Below are 26,342 nucleotides of genomic sequence, written 5' to 3'. Positions count from 1 at the left end.
TCTATTAGAGCCGGAGAAACGGTCGTTCTTCCGCGACCGCGGCCGTCGCCCGCTCGGAACGTCGACGATTGGCCTCTTCCGACTATTTCGAGATAGCCGTTCGGTTCGGATGCGCGAATCGTCGCTCGGCCGCGTCCCACTGGCGAAATTGGGATTAGAAGCGAGTCGGTTCCGCGTCCCATTGGGGATACTGGGATTGGCGCGTCGATTCTGCCTCTTCCTCGTCTATGGAGACGTTTTACAGGAGTCATGCGCTAATTCTAAGCTGATCGCACCCGCTCATGAGGTCTAGAACTTCGGTTTTCAGGCGGAAAACGTTCGCGTGGAGTTCAAGGTAGCGCACGCTAATCTCACTAATGAAACGCGTCGTCGATTAAAATAATTTTAATTTCGTCGCTATAGTTACAATCAGTGCATTCAAAAGTAGAATTAGACGACAACGTCGCGGTTCTTCGTGAGCACCGAAGACGTCACTCCAGTCGTAATACCGCACGCTTCCTTGCCACGTGCCAGCATGAAATAACCGTCCATACCCCACTTTTCCCCCCAGCTATTACGAATAAGCCAGTACGGTTTCTTCTCGAGAAGCCCGTCGTGCACGCCGTACCCGACGAGCAGAACAGCGTGATCCGTCTCATTTCCGCAAAACGGCGGATGCCAAACGCCCGAACGATAGAACTGCAGCAACTCGGCGTTCATCAGCACGGAAAGCGGTCCCACGGCGACGAGCTGTTTTTGCATTTCCGTTTCGTCGGGTCGAACGGCCACCCAATCGGCCACTTCCAAGCCGGAAACAAATTTCGACTTGTCGAGCTTCACGTCGCAACTCTGAGTCTTGTTGCAATAAAGCGGCGGCGGACCGCATCGCGTCTTATTATAGTCCTTTCCCGGGCACGGATAGCACTTGCCGTTTCCACTGCAATAGGCGTAGTCTTCCTCCGTCTCTATACCCCCAACAGATTTCACATATTGATAGGCCAAGTAGGGCCAGCCTCCGAAGACTCCGCAATCCTCGTTTCTGTTCGACGGATCGGCGTTGTTGTCGCAGTCGACGATCTGCTCGACAGACAAACTGGTTACGTTGTGACCGAGTAGAGCCCATTGACTTTCGATGTTTTCCACTGTGCTAAATGCCCAGCACGTGCCCGCGGAACCCTGGTCCTTCACGGGCGTCAGTATAGACGGAGTCTTGTCTCTCCAGTCATACGTTTGTGGGAGATCCTTTTCGCGTCGCGAAGGGGCATAGCGAGTTGGCGAGTGACGTGGGGCCTCGCGAAGAGGCATCAGGACTTTGGATTTGAATTCCTCGGGCGACATGTCAGCGAAACGATTCAGACTCATTTGAACGTCCGCATTCTTGGAATTGAAGTCGTCGACGAGGTTCTTATTGGCTCGGTAGATCTCGAGACGTCGGTCGTACTCCTGCGCGCTTTCGTACGCTCTGTCGTGCTCTTGCATCCACGAGCGAAATTCCGTTGCGATGGCGACGCCATTGGAAGCAGTTGCAGAGGAAAAAGCCACAAGGAGGACGAGGAGGAGAAGGTAAGACATAGCCAGTGGGTTAGAGGTCAATATGAGGGGAGATCCCACGTGATGCGAGCGAGATGCTAAGGCAGAGGAAGCGAGAGCGAGATCCTCACTGCGCGTAAAGGCAGGTATCAATCGAATGGCGACGATTGTTAATTAATTAAAGTCGAAAATTACGTAGAGAACACGTACGGGAGGCTACGAATCTGGAAGCGCATCTCAGAGCGTCATTATAGTCACAGTCATCACCTCAGCACGTTTTTCTCTACTCACACAACACATCGGTTCACGTGGTAGGAATATCTCGCGAGTGGGGCTCCCTTCGGGGGAAAACATGGTCATTCCTCGCAGAATGGCATCGATAGCGATTCCCAAACCGTCCGAATCGACGACGGACGGCGACATGTCGATCGAGGACATCGCTTCGGGCGTCTTCGCTCAAATTCTTCCGAAAACGACGGGCGCAACGCCGGCCGAACTGGCCGAACACGGCATCAAGCAGCCGGCGAAAGAGGGAACGCGTCAGATGGTCTCCTATCTGAAAACGATCGGCGATCGGTTGGATCAGGACGCGCAATTTGACGGGCTCATGAACAGACTCGAGATATCCGCCGACACTGTCTACGATACCTTCAAGGAGGTAATTTGAGGGGGTCATAGTCATAGAAGAGGAATTGATAGGTTCATACATTTTATCTGTTGATACATGTCGATAGGACTCTTAGTCTATCTGTTATGTGAATGTCTTTATTGATTAATCAATAATTAGCGTTTTCCCTGCTAGGTTGCTTCGAATATATTTCGTAGTGGAATAACGTGGGGTAGGGTCGCCGTTCTCTTCATGTTCGGCGCGAAATTGGCCGTTCGAGCGTTCTACGACACGCCGACTATCATCAAGAAGCTTCTCGAATGGGTCGCTCGATTCGTCACCGAACGCCTCCTAAATTGGATTACGGCCAGCGGAGGCTGGGTATAAAACATCCCGTATAATGACGTAAGATTTATTTATTAATTCTCAGTCGGCTTTGGCCACTTTCGTCGCCGAGAGATTCGCCGATTCGTTGACGTTGAACGATACGGACGGAAACAGCACGGACGGGAGCTCGTCGTCCATAAATCTTCCTCTGACTCAGTCAAATTGGCGCTGGTTGGTGGTCGGCGTAGGCATAGGCATTGCAGTTAGTGGCTGGATGTTTATGCAGAAATCCTAGTAAGCTGCCAGCTGGGGTAGTATTTTTGAGTTCAAATGACTTTGCTGCTTCTATACGAATAAATTGGCATGTGCATTAGACTCCATAGATACCTATATGATGTCTGTAGTCATTTCTCTTTACACGAACCTATGTGAAGGTAGCTAATGTATAAGTAAACTTTACTTGGAACTTATATTGTTTTCTTATATATATGCTACGTCACTCGTGATCATTGTTCTGCCCCCGTAAGAAGGAGCTTCGCGTCCCCGCCCCTTTACGCGTTGCTACGCTGCAATCGGGGTGTTTACGAGAGACGTAGGAGAAATCGCCGCAGTTTGTCCAAGCCAGTGCGTCTGCCTAGACCAAGAGAGAAAACCCCGTTGCATTAGACGTTTTTGACGATGACTGACGAGCTCTTGTCTCCGACCTATCGTTCGAGTCAACTGCACACTCCCCGCTACTTGGAACGAATCACAATCGACGATCCCCAGTAAGATTGCACGCTCACTGCACTCCAAGACGCATCTAGACCTAGACAACGACCTCTCCCCATCACATTCCCTATGGAATTTTTTTTTCATCTCTTGCCCGCCTCCTCTTAGTTACCGCACGTACGCCGCTAAACCCGATATCAAACGCTGGGGTCGTCACTGGAGCTACGGCGGAATTGGACCACCGTCGCTATGGACATCCTTTCGACCCGTCTCCGGCGGAGCGCCCGTTCCGAAGGGGCACGATCACGTCGGCGGCGGAGTATTTCCATATCCCAGGTACGTAGGAAAGAAACCGTAAACAAAACGAGTGCAAACTTTACTCTATCGTATCGTAGAGGACTTCCCGTAAAGCAACTCTATGACGTTACGTCGCTGAAGCGAAGCAATCTGCGCTGGAACGATCAGCTGTAAAAAATGTAATATATGCAAAGTATTAGCCTATATTCTCTACTATAGATCGCCTCGTCCACTAACCAGTGCTGCAGTCAAGTAAGTAAATGACAATAATCTGAATCTTATATCTCTATCATCATTTCTTATGTGATATTAGGGATATGGAGGTGGATCAGGCGTTTCCTGCCGAGCATCCTCTCACTTCGCATACGCCTCGATTCAGCGTTTTTCCCGCCACCGATTGCAGTCCCAGGACCTATACGTACAACGAGCTGAGTCCGTCTCGAAAGGCGCCCTTCTTTGTGGCGTCGAAAACGAGAGGAAGTCCCTTTCGAAGAGAAGTGATCGCACTAAGTGAGCGGTCGACTTCCGGGTTTCCACCCGTTCACGACGTCTGGGATATTCCGCGAGGAAGTCGACGACTAATGGTAATAATTCATTATTCAATGAAATCTATTGATAATTTGCAATAGCGAAGTCAAACGTATCCTGGTCCTTTGATCTCGTATCCAACGGATCCCGTCACGCGCGAGGGCACCCATTTGGACGTGAGACCGACGACGGCCAAGGCTTTGCAAGACTACTCGGAGAAGTCGGCCAATGCCACGTGTTACAGCTCGGAGTATCAGTCAAAAGGAGTCAAGGAGGTCAATATTTTAAATTTGGAAGAAAAAGAAGAAGGGGACTCTGCCAAGGTGATAAGCCTAATGCTTGACTTGGATTTATTTATTTATTTATTTATTTATGTTTATTAGGGTAAGGAAACAACGTTTACGGAGCTCGAGGATTATCACACGCCTCGGCCAATAGAGGGAAGACATTCGGCTAACGCTGCAAGCCTACTTCCGGCTCGTCGTCTTGCAGATGCAGCTCTAAGGGTCAATTTTCAACCTGAAGTTACGGAAATCGATCTACCAGAAGAGGAGGAAGAGGAGGAGAAGGAGGAGGAGGAGGAAGATGAAGGGGAGAGGGTGACAATGTCCGGTGGAAGCTTGAGGCCAAGACCGTTATCGAGTCATCACGAGCGACAAATTCGCTACACGAAGACAGCCGTTCTCGGCAAGTTCGCCAAAGAGTATCCAGAAACGTTTCCCGATTTGCGAGCTTCGACTCGAGACGGAAAACGTCACGTGTTTCACGGATATCATTCGCATTATTTTCACTAGACAAAATGACCAGATGACAGTTGCATGCACGACTCTGCAACACATTCACACAGTAGCAACATCGAAACTAGCCCATAAGGGTCCGCAAACTTGACTCGAGAAGTTTGCCTACCACCTATGGTAGTAGACAATCATTTCGTTGTCTTCTTTTTTCTTCTGGCCGGTTTTTTTGAGGTCTTGAGCGTACTCTCTGGCTCTGTAAGCGTGCCCTTCTTTCATGCCAGGATTCTTTCTCCTCTCGCGTTCCAAGGCGTCATCAGTGAGAAGATCTCCGTTGAAATCAGAGAAGTAGAAATTCAGTGTCCACATTCCCGGTGCTCTGTCTTTACTGAGTGCTGAGTGCGTCTTCGAAAAATCAAGGTCGTGATACTGTACTGTACACGAACTGAAGCGCACCTTTATATTATTCTCGCGAGCGTGGGCCTTGGTCCCTGGGAGAAAATTTCCGCATTGTCAGCACTGCTGTCGAAGTTTCGGCTGATGAAGGCCGGAAAATCCCAGAACTTTCGGTACAGCAGGGGACTTGTTTGCCGCCGGCTTGGGGAAAACTTGGGAAAGCACATGGTCGGTCTTATAGGGGCCGTAAACATTCGATGACGTCACCGTTGCGTGCGCGAAGGTAGCAAAGAAACAAAGAATGTCGTCAATGCACAATCGAGCACGGGATAAAGACCGAAGCGTGCTGGTGAGAAGAGGACAATAATCGAAAAAGGGTCTCACGTGCTCGACCTCGACGAAGCACGATTCGCGTGACTGCTACACCAAATACACGGGCGTGCTACGGAGCCAATCAGAGAACGCGTGTCACGGTTCACGCACACGCGCGGAAAAATTCACGCGACTTCCAGATTGCCCAATAACCAGGCGAAGTCTTCTCTACCGTACTACAGAGCCGGAAGCGTCGAAAAAATGCTAGCAACAAAGAAGCCAACCAAACGCTCGTCGGCGTGCAAGTGCATCGTCGCCTCGGCCGTTCTACTGACACTTCTCGTCGCCTCCTTCGCCGTCTTTCTACACATCCACGTTACCACGCCCCCCTTGTCGAACGTCTTCCTCTCCCAAAAATTTTTCCCGCCCGGTCAACAGCTCAAGCTGAAGCAGCGTCGCGTCGCGACGGTGACAAAGTCGTCGCCGTCGACACTATGCGACGGCTACGGCGTCCTGCGCGACTTCTACTTCACGAAAATGGGCGGCGTCCAATGCGCCCAGCTCGTCTGGCGCAGCGCCGCCGAATTCGAAGAGGGCGATCGCTATATCGCCTATCTCGAAACGGTATACAAAGCATTCGACACGATCGCGCACGCCGAGGAGTATTTCGTCAAATTCTGGGGCCGTCATCTGTACGATCCATTACCGTCGTATTTGTACGTGAACGAGACGGAGACGGCGCCCGCCGCCGGCGACGCTCATCGCGCCTTTCGCTGGGACGTTGGAAACGTCGTTCCCGGAATGCCCGTTCCGCTTCAAGCCGCGTCGACGCCTCGACACGTTGTCTATATTTTTAGGTGAGTGGCGGGTTGTCAATCGAAATCGGTCCTTCTGTCAATCAATCAATGAAGCGGTCCAATCGATCAAAGGAGGCACTAAAAGTGCTCTCCGTAAAGAGAAAAGCTTACTTCCTTATAATTTTTTTGGGGCGTGCCTGTGTCCGCTTCCCACGCGCTTTCGATTTTGGTGTAGTATCTGTTCGAGAATTTTGTCTCTTTCTTTGTGCAGAGAGGGACGGTTTTTCGTGAGAATCGTCATGCAGGCGTTTTCGAATGCGCGCGACGAGCGTCTGAGCGTCGAAACGGCGGGAAGGTCGGCACCGGAACAGAATAAATTTGACGGCACCGTTTTAATTTTTCCCGCCGTTACTAGATTAGCCGGCGTTGTGACTGATCTGATACGTTCGAATCGGCTTCCTGAATGGCAAGAGCGATTTCGTAACATTCAGTCATCTTGTCAAGATGGTGAGGTCACCCGCCCCTGCCCCGCCCCCTCCTGCATTGTGCATTTCTCGTTAGGCGTCGCAAAACTATTTCGACCCGTTTCTAAGGCATTTCGTAAGAGATTCGCTTCGGCGAGGAAATGGTTCAAAGGCAAGATGACGTCTATTTTCGAAAGCTTGTCGCACAAAGGTCAGAATAGATTTGCATTTTTAATTGGGTTCAGAATGTGCATTGACATTCCCACGTTTTCCCTTTGTGTATTCTAAAGATTTTCGATGGACGTTTCTCGTCGTTCAAGACGTTCGATTGCTTCTCATCGCTCTCGTTGTCTTGCTTCACAATCGATTCAACGCATTTTTGAAGGTCTGGTGGTATTCGCACGTGAGCCGGAAGCGAAGGATATCTATTGTGTAATTTTTAGCCATACGAAGAGATAATGAAAGCAAGATTGTTCTGCTAATAGAATACTCAAGAAACGCGCATTTCGTCATATACTACAAACGATGCATGCACGATAACTTTCTTCTCAGCTGGCTTTAGATTAGAAGACGACAGAAATACCTTAGTTATAGATTAAGGTAGGGAACATTTTGATAATAAGCGTAAGTATAAACTGCATTTTTTCTATTGCTACTCACGGAATAGAGAAAGGACACACGCACACACATGACGTCAGATTCTTAAGATTCTTCCTTTTCTTCCGGCAATGACACGAGCTCTTTTTGAACCTTTCCTAATTTTCTCTCCCTATCTGCGCTCGATCTCTTTGTCTCGTCACTCAATGATCTCTGATGAGTCTCATGTGAATATCGCCGAAGTCCCAGGGGCAACTGAACAGGCCGACTTCCTTCGCTTCGCACTCTCCGTTTATCAAGAGGATTTGGCGTCTTTGATTTAGTCTGCGTCGCCGCAACATCGGACGGTCGCCTAGCGCCCACCGGCACTTCCCCACTGTTCGTTCGCGAGCGAGCTTTTTGTCTGTAGGTAAGCTTTTGATTGGTTATGCACACGTTGCCACCACTCGGTTTGTGACTGATGTTATCTTTTGATCCTATTCTCGATTGCGCACGCGCTTTGAAAGTTAGTCTTTCTTCGATAATGTGAACCTTTCCAGCTGAAATATTGCGAAGTTGATAAAAGATATAAATCAATTACGTATTAGATCTTACTTTCATCGTAACGTACGTTTGGCGCTGATACTGTTTTGACCATTCTTTTCCGAACTTCGTCCCGGCTTTCATCACGTTCACTGAGTTGTAAAGCATCGTCACTGCTTTTCTTCCTATATACATCATATACAATCAGCTAGTACTGTACTCAGGTCCCTTTTATATAACTACAGTACTTTACAAACCTGACGCGATCCAAAGAGCCCACTTTTGCTGTAACGCTTTCAAAGCGCCTTTTGAAACGAATTAGAAACGAGTTGCTAATTAGTGGTACATCCGCTCGTACTTTTCTTTACTGATTGCACCGCTCTTGGGAAAGCAAGGCGCCGATCTAGTCAAGTAGCTTTTGGTCAGCTTTCGCTGTTCAAACTGCAAACTCGGAGACCTGTCAACAAACAATGGGTGCCACGCCTACTCTTATTTTCTTGACGTGAGCGTTAGGAATCGGACGTATGCCTTCTCCCTGATGACTATAAAGCTTTGGGGTTTCTTCCCGCTGTTTTGGACCCGCCTCTGCTCGTGGGGGTTGTGTGTTTACTAAGGAGTCCTTACGGTCGCCACGTTGTTTTAGCTGAAGAAACAATGGCACTGCGGTTTCCGGCCGTGTTCATGCCGCTCAGGGAAAATTCGGGACGTAGATCGAAGGAAAGCTTCGTTGTCATGACCAGCTCAGTCGATACGGGATCGTGGCTATCAGTACAAAAGGAAATAAGGCCTTGGAAATTATTGTGAATTTAACACAGGAACGATTTCTTTGAATTGTACAGAAACGTTGACCTGAGGAATCAATATTCCAAAAGAAAAAAGTTTCTGCAAGATTTATTGTATATAAAGAAAAAATTGAGCCAGAATCTTCGTGTCAGGGGGTGTAGTTCAGTGGTAGAACGTTCGCTTCGCATGCGAAAGGTCCTGGGTTCAAATCCCAGCTCCTCCACCATTTTTTATTTTTCTCATTTTTTAATTAACCTGTACGTGGAGTTTCTCTTCAATGTCAGCGCTAAAATTAGATATCAGTAAAAAGACTCAGTGCAAAATACATATTAGATCCGGGACAGCCCTTTGCCTTGGTCACGTTGCTCGTAAACAACTACAGTAGCGTTTTTCTCCAAATCGCACTGTTAGACATGCCATCTGGAAAAGTAAAGACGCATCTAATTTGTTGCACAATGCTTCTACGATGTTGAACTCGTTTCAGGCCTCTAGAAAAGCTCCAGCGGAGAAATCGAAGGACGACACATGGAAAGAAGCCGAATTAGCCAAATACCTTCAGGTAGAACTACATAACGTTATCATAAGAATTAAACTATGGTTCGTGTTAGACCGATAGTAGCCGGAAAACGCGCGATCACAGCCGAGAAAGAACGAAACCGAGCTCGAAGCGCGAGGAGGGAAGAAAGGAAGGCGGAGATCGACGAGACAGCAAAACGGAGCGCAAAGAGCGCGAGCGCGCCAGCGAGGAGAGAGAACGAAAGCAAAAAGACGACGAAAAAAGGGAAAAACGACGCAGACAACGAGACGGAACGGAACGCGATGACAGACGTCACTCCGAAAAGCCGAGAGACGGATCAGTCGATCGCCGAAAGCACGAACGAAGACAGGAGAAGCGTTCGGAGAACGACGAGTCGAAAGATCGTCGAAAAGGAGAAAGAGAAAAATCGAGGAAGACGGAAAGTGGGCGTGCGGGCAGCAATGACGTCAAAGATAGAGAAGGGAGGTCAAGGAGACGCGATGACGATGCGGGTGCTCCCGCGAGAGTTCGTTCCGGCAAGAGAGAAAGAGATTCGGGGGGAAAGAGAAAGAGGGAATTGATCGAGAAGAAAGTGATTGACAGTGGAAAGGTACATCAATTAAAAAATATTCATTATGTATTTTCTAAAGGATTCATTAGGATAACAAGCTAGGAAAGCTTAGTCCAGAATTGTAAGACAATGAGCAGTTGATAACGAATAGGAGGATCTTATTATGCTTTAGGGAGCGCGAAGAGTCTTTAGAAGACGAGAACGGCGGCGGCGGCGACGACGCAGTGAAGAGGAGAGAGAAAGAGCTATTAGAAAAACTCGCAATAGAAGAGGTTCGAATAGAAATAGTGGGGACCTCTCACACAAGTTCCAGTATTCAGAGGTTTCAAGATAAGGCTCCTCCGTTCACGCTAGAGACTTTCTAAACTTTGATATAATAACTTTGTGTTGGTGTTGGTTAGCATAATCAAAAGATGAGGCAAAGACAAGAAGAAATTGACGACGTGAATAAATAAATAAATTAATTAGCCGTTTCTGTTTCGTCGACGCAATGTTTTCTTCTGTTTAGGAGGTGACTGCTGCTGTGGAAGACGAAGACGAAGATACTCACCTAAGAGGAGATAAACTCAGCGGCGTTGTAGCACCGGTTGCGGTTCTCGACGATGGAGGGGGAGCCCCCGCTGAGGATCTCTACGATGAAGACGACTTTGAAGTAAGAAATACGTCCTTAGTAATTGATTAAACGATTTGCCTGTTTGTAGGATTATGACGAGGACGATTTTGAGGAAGACGATGGCGAAGATCTCAATCTAAACGAAGTCCTCCAAGCGATTAATAAAGAAAACAAACTGCACGAATCCCTCAAAGGAACTAAGCAAAGCAGAAGTCCGTCATTATCACAGGTATAAAATCAAAGCAGTCATATAGAAAATATTTCTAAATTTCTACACATACACAGGAAGATCAGTCCGGAGGTTGGCTTCAATTTCGCGCGATGACGTATTTTCAGCGTTTTTATTGACTCAGACACTCCACCGAGGCCCGTAAGCATGGGTTTTGGATTCAATTTTCGATCCGCACTAGATAGGCAAACCGTGGAAAAAGCAGCGAAGAAGTCAAAAAAGAGAGGAGAAGTAGGAAATGAATCAAACAACAAGCACAGCCGAGAATTTCACATTCGCCTACATTTAGGAACTAGTTAAATTAATTGAACTCGATTTTTACGCAATTGAGATCCTCGATCTTGCTCCACAATCCGAGTACGAGCTCTACATCAAAAGATACGGCAGGGCCAATACGAGACAAGTAAGGGAGACGCGCATTTTAAAAATAGATTTTACAAGAATTTAATAACATTAGGTTTTCGTGCAAACGAATGAAGATGACGTCGAGCAAGAAGTCCAAACGGAGCCAATTCCAATCACGGAAAAATGGACTCAGCATCCGCCAGAAGACGTTCACGGTTTTGGCGGAGGTACGAGAGAACGAGAGAAAGCGAAATAAGCAAAATCTAAATCGTTTATTTGAGGTAATTTGGACAAGGACGACGACGAAGAAGAGCTGACGTATCGCAGCGAAGATTCGATGCGTCTATCGACATTTGTATCAAAGGCATCTCAAGTAAAAATATGAAGTTATATAAGTCCATAAATAAAGTTTCTTTTTTAGGTTGTTTCGATTCTGCTCGAGGAATCGTCTTCCGGCGTCTCGCATCGCGATTCGCATCGCAAGAAGTCGTCGCAGTCGTTCAGTCGCGGCTACGTCTCGTTGCCGTCGACCGCCTCCGCGTTTTTCGGTCGTCGACCCGTCGTCTGCACGTTCAGTCCGACGCAGACGAATCTTCTCGGCACGGCGTTCGGCGCGCCGCCGCGAAGCGCCGTCGCCTCGCCGAACGACATTTTCAGCGATTTGGGTCTCGTCTGCGTTTGGAACATAAACGATACGAAGCATCCGGAAAAGTGAGAAAGAAGGAAATTAAAATCATTAGTTTAATCTGGCACTTGCTATACTTACGCTTTTAAAAGTTCTTGTTTATTTTTTTCTATGCATGTTTTCTCCTTTAGGGTTCTCGTTTGCGAGTCGTTGCCGCTCTGCTGCTGTTTTGGACCGAGCAAAGCGTCGCTGGTCTTCGCCGGCACGGTGAGTGAGCTCTCTCTCTCGCAGACGCGACAATTTTCTAGAAGTAGACTCTCTTTGTATATAGGACGATGGTTCGGTTGTCGTTTGGGATCTTCGCGAGCCCGTTTCGATGCACAGAACGCGTCAAATTGGCGACGTCAATTGGGTTGTTCGAGCTCCCACGTACACCACCGGTATCACAAACGAAATTATTGAGAATTTTTCTATTGATATGTTCCTCAGCTGGTTCCTCTAGCACCGACAGCCATCAGAGTCCGATCACATCTATTGCGTCTGTTGTTTCTAAGCAGGGAACGCATAGCAGTTTTACAGAAGATCAATCAGGTATAAATACAAGAATATGATTTATCTTTCGTCACTTTGTACCAAAGATGGAGCCTCCGGCTTGTCGTATCAAGTAGCAACGCTTGACGAATCTGGCGTCGTTAATATATGGGTAAAGACTGAAATACTCTATTTATTTATTTAAGCCAATAGTAATTAATTTATTAAAGGTTGTTATTGAACTATATAAGCCAGATCCAGCTGGTTCTGAATCTGACTTGGGTCTTGTACCGGGTGGACGTGTCAAATTGGTACCAAGTGCTTCTGTAGTCGTAGAAACGCCGAGCAGGTCAGTACGACCTCATTCCTGAAATAAATCAATGCTATTCTTTATAGATTTTCTGGTCGCGTTCCTATGCTCTTCAAGCCGTTTGAATTTGACTTCAATCCAGATGATCCGAATCATTTTTACATAGCTACAGATCTAGTAGAGTCCATGCCTCTATTTATATAGGATTTCTGACAGTTTTCTCTTCCGTAAGGGCTGCGTTCTTCACGGCATTCGCTATGGAAACAGAGCCATACCACACCAGTACAAAACCCGCATAGGTAAGTAATGGGACAGACGCTCCAGGGCATTACACAATATCAATAAAACTCTTACTAAAAGACGTAGCTATTGACGTCACCACAGTGGACGTGTCTCCCTTCTCCTCTTCCTACTTTCTTGCCGGTTGCTCCGATGGTAGCATTAGGCTTCATAGCATTCGTCGCGGTAATTTTTTAGAAATGTTAAATGCAATCTCTAAGAAACGTACTACACTTTAGAGTATCCTATTTTGCATTGGAATCGCTTCGGTCAAGGTAGTTCGATTCAATGCGTTCGCTGGTCGCGTAGTCGGCCTCACGTTTTTTACGCACTCGACCAATCGCCTACGCTTCATATATGGTACTAAAAATAACGGTGGAGTTGATAATTGAGGAGTGTGGGTTTAGGGACTTGAAAGTCTCTGACGCGGCTCCTGTTGTGAGTGAAAAATTCGATAAGAAAAAGTGTCTTCTATAGTTGATAATTTTTCAAAAGTTTGAATTTTTATATGCAGGCCTTTGGCGTTTTGCCTATCTAATGATCACGTGGCTCTTGGTATTGGGCTTTCTGGTCGTCAGCCTGAAATGGTTTGCCCCAATTTGAATAATTGAGATACAGAGGTACCCAATTTGTTTCATAGGCTCTCTGCTTTGCTGATGGAAGCGTCGAGAGTCACATCCTCCAGGAGAAGTATTCCTCGTGCCAACCGAACGAAGTATCTGAATTTATTAGGTACGCCGAAAGCAATGGCTAAAAAATACAAGAAAAACCATTGCTTATCAGTTTAATTAAAGTGTAATATATGAATAGAAGGAAGCGGTCACACACAAATAGTTTTGACCCCGCAAAGCCCTTTACCTTTTCTCAGTCATTGCATTGGGCTCTCCAGGCTGCATACATATAGCCCCGTACAGTGATAATGTATTGATAACTGCAGTAACTATTACCCTACATTTGAGATGCACGAATACTACTACGGTACTAGCAGTATCAGTAGCATCTCTCAATTAATCGAGATGGACTTGCGCTCGAACAATAATAGCGTTGTCGCGAATGTACGCCCTCGATTCTAACTCCGTCAAACTAATCATTCGCGGAAAGCCTCGCCCTTCGTTGCGCTCCCTTGTCGGTTTCCCGAAATTTTTCTCGCTAATGGGTAACTTTCGCGCGGGATCGAGCGTCGCCATCGCGTGTTTCGACACCTCCTGCTGATCCAATACCGAAAGCATAAAAGAATGCCGAAACGGCCACTTGAGCAAATGATCGAAATCGCCTTTCATTATGCACAGTCCCACCGACAAATATTGCCCTTTCACTTCGTCGGCCCCTTGGGGGAAGACTTTTAGGCACATTTTATAGCCGGGATAGCCCGCGTAGAAAGGATCGCTGAATATGAAACTAATTTTTCCGGTTTTCGCGTCGTGCGACAATTTTGACCAGTTGTCGATTTTCCACATGAAAACGCCGTTGGAGCGTTCGCCCATCTGCAGACGCAATTCTCGCTCTACCGTACCGAGTCGAGCGAGAAGAAGGCGATTGTGAGCCGCCGCCGCCGACACCTCGTGCGCGTCCATATCGGTTTGATTCATCTAAAAAATAACGATTGATTTATTTGTTTCTGTTTGCAGGAGAAGGATTTTTTCTTACGGGAGCCACTTGGCAGCCTATTGAGTTGTAGATGCAGTCTCTCGTCAGATGATTGCAGCTCAATTGGTGTCTCTATTCATGTGTGTGTATGTGTGCGTGGGAAGTCGCGACTGCGGTGGGATACGCCTCATTTACCTCGAACTCGGCCACGCTTCCCTTCCACGAACAGCCTTTTTCGTACTGACTGCATTTCACTTGTAAACCCATGACTTTGCGGCGATGCCACGGTGACGGATTGGCCTTCAAGGTATTCGTGGAAAGAACAGTACGAAGTTTTGTAAGCTTACTTCCTCTTTCTTCACTATGGCCTTATCGAGAGGACATTGAAATTGACTTCGACTACTATATAGTACAAATCGAATTTTCTGGTATGAGTCCCACCGCGATCTTTCTCGCCTTGCTATCCTATCGATGCAGGTTCTACACATGAGGTGACCGCACGGTGTTTGCATGGGATCTCGCAGAGCCATCAGACATATGGGACATTCTAAGTCTTTGTCTAGAGGCTCGATGAAGGGTGCGTCGTAGCCACCGTCTTCGTCTCCCATCGTCTTCTCTCACGTGATATCTAGGAGGAGGAAGTGAATCCTGCCATTCATTCGTGTGTACGTCAAAAGGTAAAAGGCAAATATTTAATTAACAAAGTAGGTGTATGTCAAATTGAACAGAATTTCTGAGCGAGCATTTTATTTTACAGGCGATTTTCGAATTCGAAGAACAGAAGACAAATCAAAGATGATAAAAAATAAAAGCCAGTAAGTAGTTTACACTCTATCTAACGATTGACATCAGCTACTACCGCTGGTCGACTCCTTTTCCCTCTTCTTCTTCTTCTCCTTCTTCCAAAAGCCCTCGGCACTGCCGTCCGAAGAAGACGGCGAACCGACGGGAGTCACCGCGTGCTGGGCGTCGACTTGATACTTCAGATTCTGCGACGAGAGAAACTGCGAACTCTTGGGATGAGAGGTGCCCCTAAGAAAAAAAAACGATTGAGTAAAAACTTGGTCGTACCACCAGGCCCCCTACAATTTTTCCTGTAGCTCTATGACGATCGTATGAAGCTGTTCTCTTTCTGATGACGCCTCATTCTGCAATGAGGTCAGCTTTTCGTTTAGTTCAGTAACCCGTTTCTTGTAGCTGTCCAGCTGCGATTCTCGATTACGTAGAAGCTCCTCGAAGAAACTCTTCAGAAACGAAGTACAAAAAAATAAAGAACTATAAACTATTTATTTATTTATTACTTTCTGTTCTCGTTCTTTTCTCAGAGCCGTTTCCAGTTCGACGATGCGAGAATCGATCTCGAGACCGCCGTTGCTGAACGATCGCGTTCGCTGCAAGTGCAACGCGATGTCGGCCTGACTGACGGGATGCCCACCGCTTTCCATAGCGGCGACGCGCTCCTCCACGGCATCCGCAACTCGTCCGGCCTCACTAGAGAAACAAAACGTCCAATCAAGGAAGAAGAAGAAGAAAAAACATATGATACCTCTGACTAAACGATAGGAAAGGTGTGTAATCGATTGCCATGTAGTTCCCAACGTCATATGAGCCATCGCGTAGACACAAGCTAAAGATTACATGGTACATTATATAATTATGTCGTAGCTGTGTGTGGACCTGAAGTCAACTGCGTTTAGGCCTTGGATGAACATAGCCACTGTACTGCCCTCGTCTGATCGGAGAACGGCGTGCGGCTCGTAATACTCTCTTTATATAGAAGACATTAACGTACATGACATAGTCATATCATGTGTGTTTTCACTTTAGAAGCTTCTGATTGGCCAGAATTGCGCTCAAGTATTCGGACAGCCGTTTCTCCATGGCAGCCAATCGAATCCAAGCTCGACCCTAGACACGACAAAGACATTAATTAAATAAAAAGATTATAATATTAAAACTCGTAGATTATTTATCTATTTAATTAATGTACCGATTCCTTACTATTATTTATCTATTTACCTTTTATTGATCTACTTATATTTTATTTATGTATTTATGTATTTACCTTTCCCAAAGGTGTTTGGACGTTTTCCATTGATTCGATGCTTGCGAGGCAATTGTGAGGTACGGCCTTCTTGCACGCCGTCTTGACGACGTCCCAGAACGTCGGCATTTCGGCGCCGCCGAAGAACGTCATCTGCGCTGTTGAAGAAAACGAAGAAAAAATGAGCGCGATTTCGATTTCGACTTAGCGCGCGCGCACGTTTGAGCCGATGCGAGAGAACTTGCTCGAAAACGGCGCAGAAGTTGTGCAGGGCGTCGCTCGTGTCGTCGATCGGTGCAAAGCACGATTGATCGATCAAGGATTTGACGGAGTGGCTGAAAGGGTCAACGTTTTGCATCCGGGTTGTGGAAAATCGCTCTCGTTCTCACTTGAGCACAGCTAGAAGATTTCCGCGATGGATTTCGGCTTGTCGCCTGGCGTGCAGCTCCCAAGCGACCGACGTTTGGTCCTCCATTCCTCCGGCTTGCAAAGGCGTCACCATCTGACAAAGCCGAGCGCGCGTTAGGATCATGATGAAAAGGTCCCTGAAAAGGTCCCAAGACAGCAAGGGTATTCGATTCCTTCCGTCGGAGTGTACGAAACAGTTTGTCTGTCACCTGTCGGATTTACGGCAAACAACGCCGGTGGGGCATAGTCAGTAGCAAGCAGCTATTTTAGTCAGGGTACCTCGTCTCCCGAAACGACAACAAGATTGGTCGGGTAGTTGAGCTTGGGTCTGGTGCCAATGTTGGCGTCGCTTTCGCGTTCCGAGTATAAGTCAATACGGGAAGAGGAGCCACACACAGAGAGAGAGACAGAGAGAGAGGGAAGGACCTGGCTTGCGAGGCTAGACAGAGGCTCTTTCAGGGCAAAGAAATACGTGGGGCGTGGTCTCACTACATTAAGCAAAAGCGCCAAAGTTTCGGCTGACTGCATAGTTCATGTGATGTGTCGGATGGGGTCAAGCTTAACTGGTTTGACTGGTTTGATCGGTTGGTCTTCTGTAACGCAATGAGCAAAGTCGGAGAAGGACCGTCTCTACGAAACGCGTACGCCGTCGTCCACAAGGGCGACAAAGAAGTCTACGTCGTCGACGGCGGCCGAGCCGGCGACGGGTCCATCTATCACGTGAATCTCGACAACGGCGACCGTACACTCGTCTCGGGACGCGAACGCGGATCGGGACCGACGACAAAGGTCGTCCGCGGCTTCGACATCGATTCGTCGGGCACGATCTTCGTCGGCGATCAGGCGACGGCATCCATCCTACGAGTCGATCCGACGTCAGGCGAACGCCGACTCGTATCCTGTTCCACTTTCGATTCGGCTCTCGGTTCGGGTCCGACGCTCGAGAATTTGACGGGAATGACCGTCGATCGGACGACGGGAACGATCTACTATACGGATTACAACGTCGGCGCCGTCGTGAGAGTCGATCTACAAAGCGGCGACCGAGAACTCGTCTCCGGCGCCGATCGAGGTGCCGGTCCGACGATGAAGCATCCCGTCAACGTCGCCACGGGCTCGGACGGCTCGATCTACGTCGTCGATTCGCTTCACGCGACTCTATTCAAAATCGATCCGACGACGGGCGATCGGGTCGTCGTCTCCGGAAACGGGACGGGAACGGGTATTGAACTTGGTACAGTTCTCGGTCTCGCGATTCGGTCGGCGAACGCGTTGCTCGTTCTCAGCTCGACGTCGGTGATTTCCGTCGATGCGGCGACGGGCGATCGGACTGTCGTCAGCGGTGCCGATCGCGGTTTCGGATCCAAATTGAGTCATCCCGTTAATATGGCATTGATTAATGCGGATGAGGTAAGATCATGTGTGTGTGTGTGTGGTTTTAGGCATTGCCTGCTAAATGTGGGAATTTTAGGTGATAGTTGCTGACCATATTCCGCCTGCACTCCATCGCGTCAACCTTTCGACGGGAGAACGACAAATCGTTTCTTCTACTCCAGTCGACGGCATTCATTTTGCCACTGATACGGCCATTCTCCCGTCCGGACGCATTGCCGTCTGCGACTACGGTCATCAAGCTATTTGGGGTGTCGATCCGACGTCTGGTGATAGGGCGATTATGTCCGGCAAGGGACGCGGAAAGGGGCCTGACCTTGTCCATCCGTTCGGTGTCATCGTCGCCGACAAGGACAGTCTCGTCGTGCTTGATAGGGGCACTCAGAGCCTGATACGAGTCAACTGTGCGACGGGGGACCGTACCGTCATTTCTTCTCATTCTGCCGATGCTGAGGTTCCCTTTAGAAATCCATTCGCTCTAACTAAAAGAGATAATGGAGATTTCCTCGTCTTCGACAATGCCCAGCATGCTCTCCTCAATGTCACGTCTTCTGGGTGTCGATCTGTGCTGTCGAGCGACGCCGTGGGATCCGGACCGTCCCTGCGTCTGGTCATGGCCATTCATCAGCTGTCCGACGGAAAAGTTCTTGCCGTTTGCCGAAATTCTACACTCGCGCTGATAAATCTCGAGAACGGCGACCGAGAACCGTTGTCGTTGTCGGGAGCAACGATCAGCAGTCCCGTCAGCACGTGCAAGGGAACGTCGCCTGACACTGTCTTCGTCGCTCAGTTTGGCCACTGCGATTGCGCTATCGTCTCTATCGATTTGAAGGAGAAGAAAGCGTCTCTCGTCACGAGTGCCAACGTCGCGTCGGACCCAACCGTGGGCTCGGGTGCAGAAATGAAAATTCCCCTCGGCTGCACTCTTGGCGAGGATGGGAATCTCTACTATGCCGATGCTCACTACAGCTCCGTTGTGAAAGTTTCTTTGAAGAATGGAAGGCGTTGTGAAGTCACTAGTTCTACTGTTGGAAAGACGGTCTCTGTGATTTAGTTTGGTTCAGCCGTATGCTGCCACGTTGACATACTGATATAGAGCTGTGATAGTGACGTACCAAATGCTGTGTTTTGTTGTTTTTGAGTTTGTCCCTTATGCAATAAAACTTGTCCTTGATGCAATAGCAGAGAAGCACATCTACCGCTAATTAAGTTTCGCGCCTCCGTGAAGGAACGATCGTAGCGCGCGCACAACGTTTCTATTCCGGTTTCCATGGACATCGAAAGAGTATCAACAAAAAGAATGACGGAGAGGAAGTACGAGCCGCTAACGCTTCAGCACGACTGTAAGAGCTCCAAGAAGAAAGGAAAAGCTCCTATCTTCTGCGTTTAGCCACGCCAAGGGACGCCGTCGTCGATCTCGGAGCCCCGGATCCGTTTCGCGACCCGCGTCGACGAAATTATCACCAGAAAGGCTACGAATCGCCGCATGCGAACGATTTCGGATCGACGGAGGCGACGGGATCGAATCGTTTCGGCAGAAAGAAGCAATTCGTGACGAGCGGCGTCACGGCCGTGAGTCGATCGCGGGGAGCGCTCGTTTACGGAAGCGAGCCGGGCGGGAGACCGGTCGCTCACGCCGCTGCCGTCACGCTAAGGGAGAAGACGTGAGTGGGGAGAGAGAAGGGCCCCCAAAGGGAAAGGTGTATAGGCAAAGATGCGTGTATAATTTGGGGTCTTATGTAAAATTGCCTGAAGATATGATTGGGGGTTCCTTAGGTCTGCGGATATAAGGAAGCGAGAGCAAGCCATGCGAGAAATAGGTGCCATGCATGACGTCAGATTTGAGTGCACCTACGTTTTTCGCAATGTCGATTTTTAGAGGAAGATCGGGATTTGCGAAAGAGATGGGAAATGGACGAACGGCGTCGACGCGACGAGGAAAAACGAAGCGTGAGAATACATTCAATTTCTTATAATTACTCTTAATTTAATTAAATTAGGACTTGGAAATGTTGCAAAAGCATAACCCGTGGGGAAAACCGGGCGGCGGCGCTCCCCTTGTAAAAATCTCCTCGAAATTTTGATTTAATTTAATTTAATTATATATTTTCTGGATTTTAGTTTGGACCACGCGGTGACGTTTTTGCGAAAAAAGAGAGAATTTTTCTAGAGGAGGACGCCGATCGTTCGTCTGACGAATTTCTGTCATACTTTGGCCGTCCCGGAGCCGGAGCTCCCATTCGATCCGAATCGGGCAAAGTGAAGACGTCGTTGAAAAGCGATCCGGACACGAGGTTTCAATCCCAATTCAAGAGAGACATCGAATTGGGTTTGAGATATCGAAATGGGTCTAATCAACGAGACTACTTACAGAGCTTAGGTAGAAGAAAAATATGTAGCTTAATTAGTAGAAAAATTCTATTTAGTTTCTAGACTCTCAAGTCGAAATTCAATCTAAATTACAAGCGGAAGAAAGGAAATTGGATCAAGAGAAAGTCAGCGAAATGGTAAGAAAAAATTTTCACTACTCTTTGTTTCTTAATTAAAAAAATCATGTTAATGAAGCTGGGGTATCAACCGTACGGAAAACCGGGAGCAGGAGCCCCAATCAGAGATGACAAAGGCATAGTCTCAATATATGAAGACAGCACACTGATACCTATTGCTTCTACATGCAGGTAACGTTGTTACCAGTCTGAAGACGGGGAGCAGCTTCACCTCCCTAGTGCCATCAGATCAAAAAGAAAAATACAGAAAGAACTTGGGTTAGTAGTGCGAGCGAATACGTAGTCGATCGAACTTTTTAATTAATTTCGCGTCAGATTTTCAGCTTTTCGAAAAGCGTGGCAAGGGCGGCGTTCCGTTGTCGCGCGCCGTCGAGGCGTACGATCCGTGGGGCAAGGGAAGTGGGGTCCCCCAGCGCGACGGCGCCGGAAACGTGCGACGGCATCTCCATAGCGACAAGCATTTCATTCGCGATTCGCTGACGAAAGACGAGGAGGCGGAGGGGGAGAGTCGTCCGAAACGCGTTGCTAAGATACAGCACACATTGGGTAGGATTCACTCACATTTTTAATTAATTAATTAATAATTCTGAGTTTATTAAAGATCAAAATGCTTGGGATTTTCCCGGAGCGTTCGACGACAGTGCGTTTCCCTTTGGTGGTGGAAGTTCGTTTCGGAGAGGGCAGGAGGCGACGAGAAGGCAAGTGCGAAGGGAGGACGATGACGATTTGGCGAGAAAGTCTTTGGAGAAAAAAGTCTATCTCGAGGAATTGAGTGAGTCGTGTCCGAGAAACTAGTAGCAAGGTGGTGGAATTTTTCCGTTCACAGGGCAAGACATGGAAATGAGGAAGAAACAGAGAGAAGCGGTGAAAAAAATGGATCTGGCTCCGGACGAGGTAAAACTACGTATGGACGTGCAGCGCGCGTACGAAAGCCTTAGAATTTAACCGGACCCTGTCTAACTTTTCGTACTTTCTAATGGCTCACACACTTTATATATATTGAGCTAATGGTAAAGGCCTTTCTCTTGTCAGTCTTTAGAGATTGTTGACTGGCTTGGGAGTGGGCGCACTGGGCAGCCAAAGAGGGACCCCGCCACCGGTCGTCTCTTGCCTCATCAGCACAGATCGACATCGGACGTCATAAGCCAGGTCAGTAGTAGTGTATTATATTATTGCCACGCGCTAGCAATAGGCTCCCTCTTTTTCTCTCTCTCTCTCTCTCTCTAAGCGGCTTGACATTCGCCGCCCTGACCCGCGCGAGTCTGTCGAGTACCATCGCGAATTGGACGCCCACTTGGAAGTGAAACACCAACGCGAACGCGATCAAAAGTCAAACGGAAATCGTATCGTAAGCGGAAAATTCATTTCGTCGCACGACGCCACTCCCGAGCGAATATCCGAGACGAAGTCTCGCTATGGCGAAGAGCTTCTCCTGTCGAAGCGCGATCGCGAACGCGAGCAGGCGGCGGAGCGAAGACGAGAGCAGAGCGCCGAGCGGAAGCACGCCGAAGCGTACAGCGGCATGTGGGGTCGACAGGGAGCGGGCGCGCCGCGGAGGGACGAAAAGGGGCGCGTTGTCGCAAACAGGAATTACAAAGTCTTGCAGGAGGAGAGCTATAGAACCGACACTGTAAGATTGTAAGTGGATCCATGCGGTACTAAAATAGGGGTGCTACAGACTTATTACGGTACTAAAAAAATTAGTGTGGCAAAGAGGAATTTTTTAAGAATAAACGGAAGGCACGACAAACCAGAGCTAGATTAATTAATCTGGACAAAGTGGAGTTTACTACATTCACGCATGCGTTATTCTCCTCTGCGATGGATTCTCCATGGCTCTCGCGGTAAAGGATTGTGTCGTTGGCAGACGAGGAAACGGAGCTCGAAGCCTCGAAAATGACGTCGGCCGTTCGTACCGTGATCCATCGATTGCTCACACTAGCGGAGGAGGGAGGGTACTCTGAACGGAAGGATTTTCTCGCTACGGAGGGACTTCAATTTGATCCGGTTTGTAAAGTAGTTTCTTTATCGTTGCACACGACTTTGTTTGCCGTCTTGTTAGGAAGATGAAGACGACCTCTTTTCAGCTATTCACTATGCGGCGGGAAAAAAGTTTGAGACGGCAGAGGAAGCAGATGAGTGGCTCAGCTATGTGGTTCTGCAAAGAAATCAAGATATTGAATGCCCGTCATACGCGGTATACTTATATGCGTTTGGATCGTTAATTAATTAAGTGAATTGTTACGTGTATGCAGATAAATGGACTTCGCCCACTTCACTGTGCCTGCAAGTGGGGAAATATTTTTGGGGTGGAATGGCTTGTCAGTCGCGGTGCAGATGTTGACGAGGAAGATAAGGTACGGACTGGATTTCGGTTGGTTACGCTCATCACTGTCGTTTAGAATGGCCGCACGTCATATTCCCATGCCTGTGCAAGTTCTGTTGACAGAATGAAGAAAATACTCCTTCTTGAAAACCATGGCTACAGTCTTATACCAAATGACATGGTAACGGATTTAGTCAATAATCCAGACCATGCGCATCCTAAATAACTTGAATAGCTTTGGGCTGCTCAAAGTAACGTTTTGTCATCTGAAGAAGCTCATGAGTTTTTTTATCATCTTGTCAATGAAAAGGGAATGAGCGTCAATGCTACTGGCTGGGTATGTGATGCGCTTTTGGGTTTCCATGTGTGGAAAGACTGTCTTTTTTAATCAATGATAGACTATTAATAACACTCCTTTGCACGAGGCTTGCTTGCATGGAAGCATTTTTGGAGTAAAATGGCTTGTGGAACACAATGCTTCTATTAATAGCACTAATGAGGTTAGAAGAGTAGACGTCACGTGTTCAGTGCTTTATGTTTTCTTAATCTTTAGAATGGTGAAACGCCTTTTATGTTGGCGTGCGGAAGTGGCACTGATCAGTTTTCGAAAATTCGTTACCTGGACGAAAAAGGAGCCGACTGTTTGGCAAAAGATCACGTGATATTTTTGCTTTTCAAAATTAATTAATTAATTAATTAAGTAACAGTTTGCCTTATTTTTTATTCAGAATGGGCGAACGGCTTTGTTTCCAACCACCTGGCACTCAGCGTGTGAAGATCACGTGAAAGATGTTCTTCGCTATCTTGTCATTGAGAAAGGCGTTGATATCAATTCTGTTGATAAGGTGGCTAGTACTCTATTGCAGATTTTCTTTTAGCAATTTTTACTTTTAGAACGGAAGGACTCCCTTATTGGACGCATGTTCTGCATTAGATTATTCCCTTGTCGTCATTCAGCATCTAATTCAATTGGGAGCTGATACTTCTGCCAGAGATGAGGTTAGTTGGAATGAATAGGTGATTTTTTCAATTTTCAACTTTTTATAGAGGAGACAAAATGCTTTGCACTGTTTACTTTCGCCGAGGTTGTTTGTGGACCCGTCTGCTATTCATGTATTAATTGAGAACCATGTCGATGTTACGTCACAAGACAAGGTGACGCGTTTTTATTTCTGAATGCAATTAATCTATAAACGAGAAAACCAGGACGGGAAGGTGCCGCATCAGCTAATATTTGATGGTGATAATAGAAGACTCCTTCGACAGTATTACGTACGTCACTATTTTGATTTCTTTCTCGTATGAAATTTGCGTGATAGGACGTCGCCCGGTTTAATACAATCTTTCAACGAGCAAAGGTTCGCCCCGATTCAATCAAATTGTGCGTGATTGGCAGCGAAATGGCGGGAAAGACGACGTTCGTCAACTCGCTCCTTCAACTTGATCGTCCCCCACCCAAAGACGAAGATCGTACACCCGGTATTGAAATTCACAACCGTGAAATTCCGGGAGTTGGCAAAGGAACGACGTGGGACTTTGGTGCCCAATCAACCTTCCACTGCGCTCACGGTCTTTTCTTTCAACAATCTAATACAGTGTTCTCTCTTGTCCTTCCTATTCGAAAAACGACGACGTTAGAAACAGTTACCCTATCTTTATTAGAGGAAGGACGATTTTGGTGTGCGTTCGCGAAGGCTTCATCGCGAACACTTTCCCCTCGTTCAGTGCCTCTCATTCGTCTCGTCGTGATCTTCAATCTGATAGGAGTCAGTGAGAAGGGAAGTGAAGTGAAATTTCAGCTTATAGAAGTCGCTGAAACACTTCAGAAAGACTTTAAAGATACGTTTAAAATTTCGCACGTGATTGAAATGGACTGCAGTAAGAGTCAAAGTGATCGCATGAAGGACTGCCGAGAAAAACTGAAAAGAGTCCGCGAAGAAATTCTCGAAGTAATGACTTTTTTCACCAGTTGAAGAATGTAATCTTTCTTATATGTACAGTCAGCCGAAGATGTTCCCCAATTGTGTCACACTATCGAGGAATATCTTTGTCTTCCCGACGAGGAGAGAATGCGTCCATTAAGGTATTTTTTGAAGTCAGAAGAATTTGAAAAGTGGGTTGCTAAAGACATTGGTCTCACGTTGACTGGGGACGAGACAAAAGTAACCGTTGAATATCTTGACTCTTCCGGAATAGTAAGTACAATTATTATGTAATATTAATTTATTATTTTGACGTAGGTCGTTAATCTTGGTCATCGAATTTGTGTTCAGCCGCTGTGGCTGTGTCGCAACGTGATCGGTCCTCTTCTTGCTCCATCATATTTCGTATTTGGCATTCCGCGTGAAAAAATTGGCAAGGTTTCCAAGGAAGACATCGAATCGGCTCTGAGGGCTTTCGAAAATCATCTCAAGGAAAAGGGAACTCCATCTCCAGTTGTTGTGTCAGCCGACGAAGCAATTGAAATTCTTCTCTACTTGGAACTGTGCATTCAGTTGGAAGACATGCCAGGAATGTATCAGATTCCTGCGCTTCTTAACGATGCTATTCCTGCCGACGCCTGGGCTGAAGATTCGACGATGGACGTGTATCGCGGCCAACGATACGAGTGCATCCATTCCGTCGATATCATCTCTCCGTCGTCGTTTGTCAGTCTGCAATGTCGTTGCTCTCGCATGGAAAACGTCAGCCACAAAGCTTGGAAGAACGGCATCAAGTTGGTAAAGATCGTCCGTAGCAAAGTGATCCACTGTCTCATCAAAATGGGGACAAAGAAGGAGCACCATTGCATTGACGTCATCCTTCGCTGGTCGAGCAGCGACGGATGTGAAGCCGTTGCAAAGGAATTCTTTGACGAACTGAAATCGATGATCGCCACAGTGTGCGACGAAAGAAGTCCGGGAGTTATTCTCAACTGGTTCTATATAGATAGTTCCCATCTTAAACAACTCGAGGAAGACCCGGCCATTTATTCGTCAAGCGTAGTAGATCAAAAGGTCCGTGGCAACTCACTCGATGACAGGGTGTTTTCCGTTCGACCAGAAAAAGATAGCATCGGTTGCATCAGAGACTTGTGTATCTTTGGAGCTGAAATTAGTTCCAGTTCAGGTATTTGCACGGTTGAAAAATCATTTCTCAGATTTTCTTCATTTAGGTCCTTTCCCCGCCGATGACGAGCCGGTGTCAGATAAGTTAATAAAGGCATGCGCTGCCGTCGAGGGAACAGATCTCAATGATATCTGTCTTTTCTTTGACATCAACGACGACGATCTGCAGGACATTCGCGAAAAGAGTTCTGGCATCGTCGATCGTCGATTTAGAGTGCTGAGCTTGTGGAAGAAGCGAGCAGAAGCACCAGCACCGCCAACGGTAAGGGTACTGCTGGGATTGCTTAGGCAGATGAATATCGGGCAATTGATTGTTGAAAAAAAGTACCAAGCACTGTTTGGTCGTAAGTAGCAGCTGTCTTCGTTT

At 47.4% G+C, this 26,342-nt stretch overlaps 11 protein-coding genes, 2 long non-coding RNA genes and 1 other non-coding gene across 25 annotated transcripts; 9 read left to right on the top strand and 5 right to left on the bottom strand.

Moving 5' to 3' along the window:
* Nucleotides 1–369: 369 nt before the first annotated feature.
* On the bottom strand, nucleotides 370–1,666 carry LOC136194246 (cysteine proteinase 1-like). Its single transcript, XM_065983317.1, has one exon. It carries the CDS (start codon nucleotides 1,549–1,551, stop codon nucleotides 430–432), a length of 1,122 nt encoding a protein of 373 aa, XP_065839389.1. The 5' UTR covers nucleotides 1,552–1,666; the 3' UTR covers nucleotides 370–429.
* Nucleotides 1,186–5,002, top strand: LOC136194244 (sperm-associated microtubule inner protein 4-like). 2 transcript variants are annotated; one of them, XM_065983313.1, is made up of 11 exons: nucleotides 1,186–1,651; nucleotides 1,709–1,820; nucleotides 1,879–2,167; nucleotides 2,312–2,497; nucleotides 2,547–3,210; nucleotides 3,323–3,490; nucleotides 3,550–3,621; nucleotides 3,671–3,703; nucleotides 3,765–4,035; nucleotides 4,081–4,302; nucleotides 4,363–5,002. In XM_065983313.1, exons 5-11 carry the CDS (start codon nucleotides 3,122–3,124, stop codon nucleotides 4,771–4,773), a joined length of 1,266 nt encoding a protein of 421 aa, XP_065839385.1. In that variant the 5' UTR covers nucleotides 1,186–1,651; nucleotides 1,709–1,820; nucleotides 1,879–2,167; nucleotides 2,312–2,497; nucleotides 2,547–3,121; the 3' UTR covers nucleotides 4,774–5,002. The 2 variants fall into 2 exon arrangements, with proteins under 2 accessions (XP_065839385.1, XP_065839386.1); XM_065983314.1 differs by having other exon boundaries at nucleotides 1,186–1,655.
* Nucleotides 1,880–2,738, top strand: LOC136194000 (apoptosis regulator BAX-like). The gene is made up of 3 exons (XM_065983007.1): nucleotides 1,880–2,167; nucleotides 2,312–2,497; nucleotides 2,547–2,738. Exons 1-3 carry the CDS (start codon nucleotides 1,880–1,882, stop codon nucleotides 2,736–2,738), a joined length of 666 nt encoding a protein of 221 aa, XP_065839079.1.
* On the bottom strand, nucleotides 4,741–6,441 carry LOC136194249 (uncharacterized). Its single transcript, XR_010671556.1, has 2 exons — nucleotides 6,390–6,441; nucleotides 4,741–6,312 (listed from the first exon to the last, which is right to left on the bottom strand). It is a non-coding gene; the product is annotated as an uncharacterized lncRNA (long non-coding RNA).
* LOC136194247 (uncharacterized) lies at nucleotides 5,421–7,369 on the top strand. Its single transcript, XM_065983318.1, has 6 exons — nucleotides 5,421–6,278; nucleotides 6,490–6,573; nucleotides 6,634–6,725; nucleotides 6,780–6,893; nucleotides 6,973–7,067; nucleotides 7,126–7,369. The coding sequence occupies exons 1-6, from the start codon at nucleotides 5,683–5,685 to the stop codon at nucleotides 7,162–7,164; spliced, it is 1,020 nt and encodes a 339-aa protein (XP_065839390.1). The 5' UTR covers nucleotides 5,421–5,682; the 3' UTR covers nucleotides 7,165–7,369.
* LOC136194248 (microtubule-associated protein tau-like) lies at nucleotides 7,091–8,570 on the bottom strand. Its single transcript, XM_065983319.1, has 5 exons — nucleotides 8,426–8,570; nucleotides 8,160–8,258; nucleotides 8,059–8,106; nucleotides 7,874–7,986; nucleotides 7,091–7,818 (listed from the first exon to the last, which is right to left on the bottom strand). Exons 1-5 carry the CDS (start codon nucleotides 8,533–8,535, stop codon nucleotides 7,385–7,387), a joined length of 804 nt encoding a protein of 267 aa, XP_065839391.1. The 5' UTR covers nucleotides 8,536–8,570; the 3' UTR covers nucleotides 7,091–7,384.
* Nucleotides 8,571–8,735: 165 nt separating this feature from the next.
* On the top strand, nucleotides 8,736–8,807 carry Trnaa-cgc (transfer RNA alanine (anticodon CGC)). The gene has a single exon. It is a non-coding gene; the product is annotated as a tRNA-Ala (tRNA).
* A 140-nt stretch (nucleotides 8,808–8,947) lies between these two features.
* LOC136194259 (cytoplasmic dynein 2 intermediate chain 1-like) lies at nucleotides 8,948–13,435 on the top strand. The gene is made up of 26 exons (XM_065983326.1): nucleotides 8,948–9,012; nucleotides 9,069–9,143; nucleotides 9,193–9,711; nucleotides 9,762–9,793; nucleotides 9,845–9,944; nucleotides 10,074–10,115; nucleotides 10,181–10,324; nucleotides 10,374–10,514; nucleotides 10,571–10,586; nucleotides 10,639–10,745; nucleotides 10,804–10,917; nucleotides 10,972–11,086; nucleotides 11,141–11,232; nucleotides 11,281–11,570; nucleotides 11,676–11,751; nucleotides 11,816–11,924; nucleotides 11,974–12,075; nucleotides 12,123–12,187; nucleotides 12,246–12,364; nucleotides 12,412–12,502; nucleotides 12,558–12,624; nucleotides 12,686–12,790; nucleotides 12,844–12,964; nucleotides 13,012–13,068; nucleotides 13,119–13,191; nucleotides 13,245–13,435. The coding sequence occupies exons 1-26, from the start codon at nucleotides 8,998–9,000 to the stop codon at nucleotides 13,356–13,358; spliced, it is 2,901 nt and encodes a 966-aa protein (XP_065839398.1). The 5' UTR covers nucleotides 8,948–8,997; the 3' UTR covers nucleotides 13,359–13,435.
* LOC136194261 (TNF receptor-associated factor 6-like) lies at nucleotides 13,331–14,802 on the bottom strand. Its single transcript, XM_065983329.1, has 5 exons — nucleotides 14,648–14,802; nucleotides 14,539–14,593; nucleotides 14,387–14,491; nucleotides 14,252–14,323; nucleotides 13,331–14,193 (listed from the first exon to the last, which is right to left on the bottom strand). The coding sequence occupies exons 1-5, from the start codon at nucleotides 14,797–14,799 to the stop codon at nucleotides 13,612–13,614; spliced, it is 966 nt and encodes a 321-aa protein (XP_065839401.1). The 5' UTR covers nucleotides 14,800–14,802; the 3' UTR covers nucleotides 13,331–13,611.
* On the top strand, nucleotides 14,390–16,266 carry LOC136194262 (uncharacterized). Of its 10 annotated transcripts, none has more exons than XR_010671595.1 (8): nucleotides 14,393–14,619; nucleotides 14,669–14,768; nucleotides 14,824–14,895; nucleotides 14,949–15,244; nucleotides 15,292–15,448; nucleotides 15,517–15,832; nucleotides 15,889–15,948; nucleotides 16,019–16,266. It is a non-coding gene; the product is annotated as an uncharacterized lncRNA (long non-coding RNA). The 10 variants fall into 10 exon arrangements; XR_010671596.1 differs by having other exon boundaries at nucleotides 14,395–14,619; nucleotides 14,824–14,868; XR_010671592.1 differs by having other exon boundaries at nucleotides 14,397–14,619; nucleotides 14,669–14,895; nucleotides 14,949–15,006; nucleotides 15,101–15,244.
* Nucleotides 14,922–17,070, bottom strand: LOC136194260 (RUN domain-containing protein 3B-like). Of its 2 annotated transcripts, XM_065983328.1 has the most exons (10): nucleotides 16,923–17,070; nucleotides 16,625–16,852; nucleotides 16,455–16,570; nucleotides 16,257–16,393; nucleotides 16,014–16,099; nucleotides 15,869–15,958; nucleotides 15,738–15,818; nucleotides 15,493–15,682; nucleotides 15,278–15,435; nucleotides 14,922–15,223 (listed from the first exon to the last, which is right to left on the bottom strand). In XM_065983328.1, the coding sequence occupies exons 2-10, from the start codon at nucleotides 16,765–16,767 to the stop codon at nucleotides 15,040–15,042; spliced, it is 1,185 nt and encodes a 394-aa protein (XP_065839400.1). In that variant the 5' UTR covers nucleotides 16,768–16,852; nucleotides 16,923–17,070; the 3' UTR covers nucleotides 14,922–15,039. The 2 variants fall into 2 exon arrangements, with proteins under 2 accessions (XP_065839400.1, XP_065839399.1); XM_065983327.1 differs by having other exon boundaries at nucleotides 16,625–17,070.
* A 45-nt stretch (nucleotides 17,071–17,115) lies between these two features.
* On the top strand, nucleotides 17,116–19,089 carry LOC136193999 (uncharacterized). The gene is made up of 2 exons (XM_065983006.1): nucleotides 17,116–18,053; nucleotides 18,115–19,089. The coding sequence occupies exons 1-2, from the start codon at nucleotides 17,247–17,249 to the stop codon at nucleotides 19,087–19,089; spliced, it is 1,782 nt and encodes a 593-aa protein (XP_065839078.1). The 5' UTR covers nucleotides 17,116–17,246.
* Nucleotides 19,090–19,301: 212 nt separating this feature from the next.
* LOC136194296 (uncharacterized) lies at nucleotides 19,302–22,184 on the top strand. Its single transcript, XM_065983375.1, has 14 exons — nucleotides 19,302–19,378; nucleotides 19,426–19,699; nucleotides 19,812–19,855; nucleotides 19,915–19,985; nucleotides 20,036–20,095; nucleotides 20,157–20,415; nucleotides 20,469–20,542; nucleotides 20,601–20,658; nucleotides 20,714–20,800; nucleotides 20,858–21,088; nucleotides 21,144–21,314; nucleotides 21,369–21,436; nucleotides 21,575–21,691; nucleotides 21,771–22,184. The coding sequence occupies exons 1-14, from the start codon at nucleotides 19,306–19,308 to the stop codon at nucleotides 22,182–22,184; spliced, it is 2,001 nt and encodes a 666-aa protein (XP_065839447.1). The 5' UTR covers nucleotides 19,302–19,305.
* Nucleotides 22,185–22,438: 254 nt separating this feature from the next.
* LOC136193998 (death-associated protein kinase 1-like) lies at nucleotides 22,439–26,327 on the top strand. The gene is made up of 14 exons (XM_065983005.1): nucleotides 22,439–22,549; nucleotides 22,605–22,739; nucleotides 22,798–22,899; nucleotides 22,945–23,049; nucleotides 23,104–23,205; nucleotides 23,267–23,368; nucleotides 23,422–23,526; nucleotides 23,597–23,713; nucleotides 23,763–23,867; nucleotides 24,188–24,407; nucleotides 24,594–24,817; nucleotides 24,869–25,063; nucleotides 25,109–25,976; nucleotides 26,023–26,327. Exons 1-14 carry the CDS (start codon nucleotides 22,439–22,441, stop codon nucleotides 26,325–26,327), a joined length of 2,796 nt encoding a protein of 931 aa, XP_065839077.1.
* Nucleotides 26,328–26,342: the final 15 nt, after the last annotated feature.

This window comes from Oscarella lobularis, chromosome 12 (assembly GCF_947507565.1).
Source record: "Oscarella lobularis chromosome 12, ooOscLobu1.1, whole genome shotgun sequence".
Taxonomy (NCBI): domain Eukaryota; kingdom Metazoa; phylum Porifera; class Homoscleromorpha; order Homosclerophorida; family Oscarellidae; genus Oscarella; species Oscarella lobularis.
The sequence above is the reverse complement of the archived record's forward strand: the minus strand, read 5'-3'. Positions and strand labels throughout refer to the sequence as shown.

Coding starts and splice junctions, on each gene's coding strand:
- LOC136194244 (XM_065983313.1), top strand. CDS start 3,122: ATGACTGACGAGCTCTTGTCTCCGACCTATCGTTCGAGTCAACTGCAC. Junction 3,211..3,322: donor ATCACAATCGACGATCCCCA/GTAAGATTGCAC, acceptor GCCTCCTCTTAG/TTACCGCACGTACGCCGCTA. Junction 4,036..4,080: donor GAGGAAGTCGACGACTAATG/GTAATAATTCAT, acceptor AATTTGCAATAG/CGAAGTCAAACGTATCCTGG.
- LOC136193999 (XM_065983006.1), top strand. CDS start 17,247: ATGAGCAAAGTCGGAGAAGGACCGTCTCTACGAAACGCGTACGCCGTC. Junction 18,054..18,114: donor CATTGATTAATGCGGATGAG/GTAAGATCATGT, acceptor TGGGAATTTTAG/GTGATAGTTGCTGACCATAT.
- LOC136194261 (XM_065983329.1), bottom strand. CDS start 14,799: ATGGGAGACGAAGACGGTGGCTACGACGCACCCTTCATCGAGCCTCTA. Junction 14,594..14,647: donor TGCATCGATAGGATAGCAAG/GCGAGAAAGATC, acceptor TGTACTATATAG/TAGTCGAAGTCAATTTCAAT. Junction 14,194..14,251: donor TAGGCTGCCAAGTGGCTCCC/GTAAGAAAAAAT, acceptor GTTATTTTTTAG/ATGAATCAAACCGATATGGA.
- LOC136194259 (XM_065983326.1), top strand. Junction 11,752..11,815: donor CGCTGGTCTTCGCCGGCACG/GTGAGTGAGCTC, acceptor CTTTGTATATAG/GACGATGGTTCGGTTGTCGT. Junction 12,625..12,685: donor CCAGTACAAAACCCGCATAG/GTAAGTAATGGG, acceptor TCTTACTAAAAG/ACGTAGCTATTGACGTCACC.
- LOC136194296 (XM_065983375.1), top strand. CDS start 19,306: ATGGACATCGAAAGAGTATCAACAAAAAGAATGACGGAGAGGAAGTAC. Junction 20,416..20,468: donor AGACTACTTACAGAGCTTAG/GTAGAAGAAAAA, acceptor TTTAGTTTCTAG/ACTCTCAAGTCGAAATTCAA. Junction 21,089..21,143: donor TAAGATACAGCACACATTGG/GTAGGATTCACT, acceptor AGTTTATTAAAG/ATCAAAATGCTTGGGATTTT.
- LOC136194260 (XM_065983327.1), bottom strand. CDS start 16,767: ATGATCCTAACGCGCGCTCGGCTTTGTCAGATGGTGACGCCTTTGCAA. Junction 15,683..15,737: donor TTCCTATCGTTTAGTCAGAG/GTATCATATGTT, acceptor TTGTTTCTCTAG/TGAGGCCGGACGAGTTGCGG. Junction 15,436..15,492: donor GAAAAGAACGAGAACAGAAA/GTAATAAATAAA, acceptor TCGTTTCTGAAG/AGTTTCTTCGAGGAGCTTCT.
- LOC136194246 (XM_065983317.1), bottom strand. CDS start 1,551: ATGTCTTACCTTCTCCTCCTCGTCCTCCTTGTGGCTTTTTCCTCTGCA.
- LOC136194248 (XM_065983319.1), bottom strand. CDS start 8,535: ATGACAACGAAGCTTTCCTTCGATCTACGTCCCGAATTTTCCCTGAGC. Junction 7,987..8,058: donor GGCTCTTTGGATCGCGTCAG/GTTTGTAAAGTA, acceptor TGATGTATATAG/GAAGAAAAGCAGTGACGATG. Junction 7,819..7,873: donor AAACGTACGTTACGATGAAA/GTAAGATCTAAT, acceptor GCAATATTTCAG/CTGGAAAGGTTCACATTATC.
- LOC136193998 (XM_065983005.1), top strand. CDS start 22,439: ATGACGTCGGCCGTTCGTACCGTGATCCATCGATTGCTCACACTAGCG. Junction 23,714..23,762: donor ATATCAATTCTGTTGATAAG/GTGGCTAGTACT, acceptor TTTTACTTTTAG/AACGGAAGGACTCCCTTATT. Junction 24,408..24,593: donor AGGAACGACGTGGGACTTTG/GTGCCCAATCAA, acceptor CCCCTCGTTCAG/TGCCTCTCATTCGTCTCGTC.
- LOC136194247 (XM_065983318.1), top strand. CDS start 5,683: ATGCTAGCAACAAAGAAGCCAACCAAACGCTCGTCGGCGTGCAAGTGC. Junction 6,574..6,633: donor AGCGTCGAAACGGCGGGAAG/GTCGGCACCGGA, acceptor CGCCGTTACTAG/ATTAGCCGGCGTTGTGACTG. Junction 6,726..6,779: donor TCAGTCATCTTGTCAAGATG/GTGAGGTCACCC, acceptor ATTTCTCGTTAG/GCGTCGCAAAACTATTTCGA.
- LOC136194000 (XM_065983007.1), top strand. CDS start 1,880: ATGGCATCGATAGCGATTCCCAAACCGTCCGAATCGACGACGGACGGC. Junction 2,168..2,311: donor TCTACGATACCTTCAAGGAG/GTAATTTGAGGG, acceptor TTTCCCTGCTAG/GTTGCTTCGAATATATTTCG. Junction 2,498..2,546: donor TTACGGCCAGCGGAGGCTGG/GTATAAAACATC, acceptor ATTAATTCTCAG/TCGGCTTTGGCCACTTTCGT.